At 48.8% G+C, this 7,212-nt stretch overlaps 3 protein-coding genes across 3 annotated transcripts; all 3 read left to right on the forward strand.

The window, feature by feature from the left end:
• Positions 1 to 826: 826 nt before the first annotated feature.
• On the forward strand, positions 827 to 1,579 carry MAA_11800 (uncharacterized protein; the record flags this gene model as incomplete). Its single annotated transcript, XM_011412988.1, has 1 exon — positions 827 to 1,579. The coding sequence occupies one exon, from the start codon at positions 827 to 829 to the stop codon at positions 1,577 to 1,579; it is 753 nt and encodes a 250-aa protein (XP_011411290.1).
• A 3,023-nt stretch (positions 1,580 to 4,602) lies between these two features.
• On the forward strand, positions 4,603 to 4,980 carry MAA_11801 (Protein kinase-like protein; the record flags this gene model as incomplete). Its single annotated transcript, XM_011412989.1, has 1 exon — positions 4,603 to 4,980. The coding sequence occupies one exon, from the start codon at positions 4,603 to 4,605 to the stop codon at positions 4,978 to 4,980; it is 378 nt and encodes a 125-aa protein (XP_011411291.1).
• A 64-nt stretch (positions 4,981 to 5,044) lies between these two features.
• Positions 5,045 to 5,365, forward strand: MAA_11802 (uncharacterized protein; the record flags this gene model as incomplete). Its single annotated transcript, XM_011412990.1, has 1 exon — positions 5,045 to 5,365. The coding sequence occupies one exon, from the start codon at positions 5,045 to 5,047 to the stop codon at positions 5,363 to 5,365; it is 321 nt and encodes a 106-aa protein (XP_011411292.1).
• Positions 5,366 to 7,212: the final 1,847 nt, after the last annotated feature.

Here is a 7,212-nt window from a genome sequence, read left to right on the forward strand (position 1 = left end):
TACTTCAAAGCAAAGGCGGTGTAACCGGCTTCCCTAACAGTGCCTGAACCACCACAGAAGGTGATCAATTGTGCACAATCGCTGGCGCAATTGATCTCAATTGCCTTAGGGCAATTGCTACCCGGGCCTGACGTTATATTCTCGTTCTTCGATGTCTATGGAATACAGAGTAACGTGATTGCGTTCGTACATCAACATGTTATATTTCCGACCTCCTCAGAATGGATGTAGCTGCCTGCCAGGCAGCTGCTCCTGCCTAAACTAGCAAAGCTTTGCCGAGCCGCGTGGAACCGTGCAGCTGATCATGGAATTTTTACTTCTCAGAAACTCCTAGTCAAAATCGTTGTTACTTAAAATACAGCCAAAACACGGCCTAATACAGTATGATCCCACCATTGTCTGATGTGAATAATATTGTGACGAAGTCTCTACACCTCACTTCAAGAGCCGGAAAAGGCAATCCAACGGATACACCCTCTGGTACTTGGGGTGGAGGCGGCAGAATCCACGGTGGGTTAACGGAAACTCTTGTGACCAATCAGAAGTGGTGAAAGTCAGGCCCGTGTAAGAGTCAGGCCCGTGTAGCCAAAACGTCAGGCCCGTGTAGCAATTGCCATGACATTATCGGTAATAAGTTGGTCAGGTCAACTTGGATGCAGGCAGCTGACGATAAACAGGTGACTTTGTATTTGGAGAAAATTTCAGTTGCGTGACTGAATGGAATCGCGGCTTCTGGGATACCGTCGTCTCGGACTCGGTAAATCATGCAGCAATATTCAACCTAGTGGCCCGATCACGAGTCCTGCAGCCATTTTTGTTCATGATAATGCCACCGCGCATCGAAGAGGTGCACCGACTATTTGGTGAGATTGTCAAGCAAAAGGTGCAAAAGTGCGCCGAAAAAGGCAGAGTAGGAATGAAAAATTTGTTGGCGAGAGCTCTACAACAACCATGCTACGATCAAGACTACGTCCACGAGCAGGCAAAAGCCTTCATTGGTGCTGGCTCTGAGACGGTCGCAACGTCTCTGACCGCAGCTACATACTTCTTACTTAAAAACCCGACGAAGCTGCAACTTTTACGGCAAGAAATTCGGTCCAAGTTTTCGTCTCACCTCGACATTACAGGACACTCGACCAGTGGGTTAAGATTCCTGCGAGGCGTTGTGGAGGAATGCCTTCGGCTATTCCCACCTGGCCCTTTCCCTCTCCCGCGCATATGTCGAGGTGCATTTATTAGCGGCCATTATATTCCAGCAGGCACAGTTGTATCCGTCAGCCCATTCGTTACAGCGCGTGATCATCGCAACTTCCATAACCCGGACGAATTTTGTCCGGAGCGCTGGATAAACGAACCATGTAGGGACAATACGAGTGCCAGCAAGCCTTTCTCTACAGGACCTCGCGGCTGTCTTGGAGTCAGTCTTGCATATCTCGAGATGAGGCTAGTGCTATCAAAACTAGTGTATCTCTTTGACTGGGAATTGGCCAGTGATATAGATTGGATGCATGATGTGCGGGAAGGGATCGTATGGCAAAAACCTGCTCTGGTGGTTCGTTTCTTGCCAAGGGACGTGTAGAAGTCGTGTGACAAAAAGAACGCTCTCTTTGCGGAGCAATTATTCATTCATTCATTTATTACGCCCGGTGGAGAAAGTCCAATAGGGCAACTATAAACCTATGGCACATGTACATTCTGGAATTTAACCTTAATCTCATTGAAGCTCATGAGCCCTTGTCATCCAATTTCTGTTCCTACAATTTGTTCCCTTGTGTCACTACGGTTTCTCGTTTTTTATTATTCACGGCGGACTAGCTTGGAGCTTGTTCCCCAAGCGTTCAGGATCCTATCTACGGCAGCTGAAGCGGCGTCTGCTATCTGTAACACGAGGTGGTGATGGTAGTTGGGCGGTGAGTTAAGCACATAAAATAGAACTGATTCGGTGCCCAAACAGGTACGCGTGGGTGTTCGCCCGGGGCGGCAGTGTCTGCCTCATCATCTGGGTCTCGAGACGCTGCCACAGGCAAATGCCAAGTGCCTTGGTCAGGCCAGCCTGTGATCACACTATCCAGCCATAACGCCTGTGTCGAAAAATCTCGCCGATCTTAAAAGGCGTTGACTGGTTGCCGTCCAGATCTCTCTGGGATATGGGTGGTATCACGTCATCTTGGTCTCGAACCAAACGCCAGTGATCCCACGGATCTCCCAAGCCGCGATTTACGTGACGGGCAAACCCATGACGAAGCGCAGTGAAACTGTTATACATGGGCCAAAGATACTTCTCTACCAGCTATGCGTCTTCGGCCATGGCCTAGCAAACCGGTGTAGAAAACTTGATTGTTGGTTCCATTTTTGGCCTTGGTGGCATAGTATGCAAGAAGTCAAGGAAGTAGGGAAGTAGATGGTTATCCTGTCAGGAGATTAATCTAGGCAGACACCGCTGCTTCACATTCGTGGTTGGCCCGGGCCCTTCGCTAATGGACCGGGCGATTCGCGAATTGAGTATATTCGTGACTGGCCCGGAACATATTCCATTTCCGACTACTCAATAGACCTAAGTCATATACATCCAGGTCTATAATCCACTTCTTGCTTTTTAATAGATCTAAACGACATCGACCCAGCTCGATAACCCATCTTGACTACGATTGACCTAGGTTACAGAAATCCGGGTGAACAATCCACCTCTGGATACTTAGTAGATTCCGTGCTGACGACGATCATTGGATGACATAGGAATATACAAAAATAGCAATTAATGATCTGACTAATGAATTACAAGGCCAGCAAATAAGCAGTGGTTTGGATTTGTCAAAAACTGGAATGGCGCTTTAACGTTTTGAACTTTTGACAAAGTCACCGTCGACGGCATTATTTGCGTATAACCTAACTATGGTAGTCCCGCCATGATGAAAGGCAAAGCCCTGGGTGTTGTTCGAGTTCAGTGTGTCCAATAACCTAGTAAAGCAAAATATGGCCTCCTTACTCGACTTTGTTGGCTCAAGCCTTTGCTTTACTTGGTTGATCACAAAAAGTCATTGTTTGGTTGACATTACTCGACGGCTATTCCCAAAAAGGCAATTCTATGGTAAGATATAAGTCTGAAGCAGATGCTTTTGGCATTCAATTATTGCAATAGTATCTGATTGGAGACGATTCTGTTCATTAGTGATGGCCTTCTTTGTCTGTGAGAATACCTGCTCACACAGCACTTGTTGCTGGAGAATCTGAACAAATCAAATGCCATTTTGGAGAGGATCGGGCACGCCGACGGTATCGAATTAACGGCAGTGGCTTCCCGTCATAGCGAATGTAATCCCACCTAATAGGGAAATCACATTGAGAGCTCTTCGGTACCTGCCTTTCGTCATCAATGGATGGTGTAAGTGCTCCGCCACCAAGCGTCTTGGTGGGGTTGACACGGAGCTGGGCGTGTTGGATAGAGGAGTGAGTGGTTCGGAGGCAGTTGTAGGTGGAGTAGACCTGCCAATCATCCCATGCGGCCGAAAGAATGGATGTGTTGACATGGCTTCAGGCCCGTCGCAATTCTTAGCTTAGGAATTGGAGGAGAAATTTGCAAGCAACTAGGGGTACTGGGAATCACACAGCCAATCAGAGCTTGTAGACAGTTTGGATCAATCCACTATGCCCCATTCAACAATATTGTCGAGAACATCAAGTAAAGCCGAGTAATGGAGGCAGGTTGTTTTGCTTGGTTGGCCAGGAGTCCTTACTTTGCTTGGTTGACAAGTATCAAGCAATCACAACCAACCAAGTCAAGTTACTTGGTTGTTGGACACACTGTTCGAGTTCCTATGACGACCATACTCGTCACAGAAAATGCACGAATAATGTGCGGTGAAGATGACTCGCGCAATAGTAGCTGTCCCTTCGAGATGCCCACACGGCCTGATGAGAAGCAACTCGATGCCTTCATTGACGACTCAGACGTACACTTAGTTTTAGAACAGCTGGGGCTTTCGGCGCTGCAGTTGGAAATAAACAACGCGGAAAAAAGATACCCTTTCCTCGGCGATCAAGCTGTGTGGTTCACGGGGTCGCGAAGTTTTCTCACCGAAGTGCACGAATTGAACCGCACCTGAATCTAACGGTTGAATTGCACTCCGCAGATCTCATCGACGGTTCGCTTTCGGATGGACATGCATTACGGGCGGAGAGACACTTGGAGCAGCAATAAGTGACGGCCGCGGGCAGAGACGGGGACATAACAAGCGAGATGGTCAGTGTGGGCTAACTAACACCGGCGGTATAGAGCGCCAAAGGCATGCCTTAACCGCCCGGAATCGGACGAGAGCTTCTCGTCACCTCTCCCATTTGGCCACGAGTTCAAGGATTCCAGTTGCGGCGACAGGTAAAGTGGTACTTGCTACAGGCACCACGCCAGAAACCTTGCCCTGAGAGGGGCCTGCTTGATGGGTAATTTTGGCTGCGCGAAGCTATGTACACCGAATACATGTACTGTACCGCAACATTGGACGTCTTCTGACTTAAGGACAAACCCCCAGGATATGTCATCTTCAGCGATGGCTACAAGACAGAAATGGATACCGCAGGGTATGTATGGATTTGCAGTATTCCACAATGGACGCCTCGTTGATTGGGGTTATGACCAACTTGGCTGCAGAAAAGTCTGACGCAGAGATCCACGGCGCCGTAGAAGGCCTTCGACGCGCTGTACTCGCCAGTTTCGCCAACGAACCAATTACAGTCTGTATGGACAACACTTCTGTCATCGACTGCATAGGAACAACAGCATCAAACTCCTCACAGGCCTATTTCAGAGCCTTTCAGAAGATAGGAGACAAATATCCATACCGGGTATCTATTCAATGGTGCCCAGGACATAGCAACATATTCGGAAACGAGCTGGCAGACCTTCTCGCCAAGCAAGGAGCCAATCTTCCAGTTCCAGAACACCTCCCCTCAGTCTCCTACCGCAGGAGACAGGTCAAGAGTTAGATAGCCTTAGACTACCAGCAATGGTAGCAAGGAGCAGAGAGAGCGGGTTAACTCGTCGCTCGGCATGGCCGCCGAGCTGCGAAAGCTCCCTGAACTCGCTCTCCTACGCCGTCATTTGGGATATCTACTCGCTGCCCGATCACAGCACGGTGACTTTGCGGACTACCACGAAAGACTTCACCCAGGCCAGGCGACCCTGGAGTGTCCCTGCGGCCGCCAAACGTCGCCTACCCATCTCTTCTACTGCAGGAAAGTCCCTCACCATCTCCGGGCTCGGCTGACACCCGACCCTGAAACGGCGATAGGACGGATCCTCGGTAGATCCTACAAGGTTTACCTGCGCATTGCGAACTTCTACTACACGAAGATCAACAAGCGTTACTAAACCGAGAAGGCTGTACAAGCCTGGCACGCTCTGTACTAGTATCCAACCCGAGTAGTAAGCGCTACTCGTCAAACAACCCGCATTCCCTTTGTTGAGGCGTATGCCACTGATGTCAGCGCTCTCCCTGGTTCCCGCGAAAAGACCAGGCGCAATTGACTGCGAGGGAACACGTCCCCGGATAGAAAACCTCAGCAAGCATCGTGATCCCGCTGTTGGGTATCGATACTAACAGATTAACAGCCGCTGGGCGGACATCTGCTATAGTTGGAGGAATTTACATGAAGAACTGCTCATGTCACGTTATGAGACTCATTGTTAACTAAGCTTGTTCATAAAATTTATTATTGTTTTTTTTTTCGCCTCTCTGTCCTTCAGAAGGATTCATGTCATTTATCTTAAGTTGAGAAGACTTTCCAGCCTCTCAAACTCCTGATATCAATGATTTTATGACAACCAACAATTACGTCAAGTCTGCTTGTTCAATCAACAGAGGCAGCCTTATGCGACAGCTCAGGGGACTCCGTCGGTCGCGTTCTGCGGGGCTTACTAGCAAGTGGGGTTATGTAATCACTGTTGAAGACTAGCTAGCACGCCACATACCTATTCTAGGGCGCCGATAGGCGATACCAAATTCAATTCAATTCAATTAATGTCGGATTGGCGACTAACCGTCGGTCCAACGTGCAGCGACAAAATTTGTTTGCAAGATTCTGTGCTAATTCCGAAAATTCGACCATCGCACGTATATTTACTGCCCAGCACGTATGTGACATCGTGTCTGTGGGCTATTTTGTGCATGGGCGGTATTATCATCTAGTCTCGTTTCCTCCCAGGCGCCGAAGCGACGTTTCTAAGAACGACATATGGTGTATCACTGGCCGCCACGTCAGACACGGGCAGTAACATAACCCACAAGAAAAAGTTGCGGCACACCATCAGGCCATCCTACAGGCATGATGTGCATTTCACTCCTAGGCCACGGGGTAATCTACGAAGGGGAAATAAGACACAACAGCTGTAAGTCAATAGCTTCCCCAAGTGGAGATCACGGAGCAAATTGAAGAACAAGTTTCTCAAGGACGGAAGAGCAACAGGGTCAGCAAAGTATATTGACACTAAGTAGTAGTAACCCTAGGACCCTCAAAGAGCTGAGCATCCCTCTCCTTCGCAAGCGTCATTGATCTTGAAGCTGGCTTGATGCTCTTGACCCGGTAAAATGACCAGTGACGGTCTCGCTTCCACCATGCTCATTGCCGCTCTTCTGTATGTTGCCAGATGCAGGTGGTGCAGATGACGGCTGCGATATGGATTCCCGAGAAGGATGTTCTTTCCCTGTCTCTACCGCGCCAATATTAGAGGGGTAATGTGCTTGCGAGAGGGCAAAGTCTCCAGAAGATACGGAGAAAGCGCTGCGAGGAAAGCGTGAAGATATAAATTTTCTCATAGGCGAACTTACCGACATTGACGTTAAGACTGCCGGTCTTATGATGCATCTCAAACTATCGGTTATGGCTTTGGCTTTACGCAAAGAGGTGAACCAAGTCAGGTAAAACTTCACATGAAAAAGCGTTAGCGGCTTTTACAGCTTCCACCTGAGACCCCGACAACCCCAACGGTTCCAGTTGCACCATGGACCCGTAGCAAAGAGACCGCCGCATCGCGCGAAGACAGAGACGTCAGCAACCTATGCCAGGATATTTAGGTCTTCTATTTGGCCGGTAATTATGCCTGTGAGTCTTTGAAAACCCTCTATTGCGTCTTCTCGCTCTGTTTATGTTGCAACAGCCTAACTCCCTGCATAGCTCCCTGCGGCCTAAACAGTACGCTACAGCAATTGGCGGAAACTG

The sequence above is a fragment of the Metarhizium robertsii genome, assembly GCF_000187425.2.
Source record: "Metarhizium robertsii ARSEF 23 chromosome Unknown MAA_Scf_32, whole genome shotgun sequence".
In the NCBI taxonomy this organism is placed as follows: Eukaryota; Fungi; Ascomycota; class Sordariomycetes; order Hypocreales; family Clavicipitaceae; genus Metarhizium; species Metarhizium robertsii.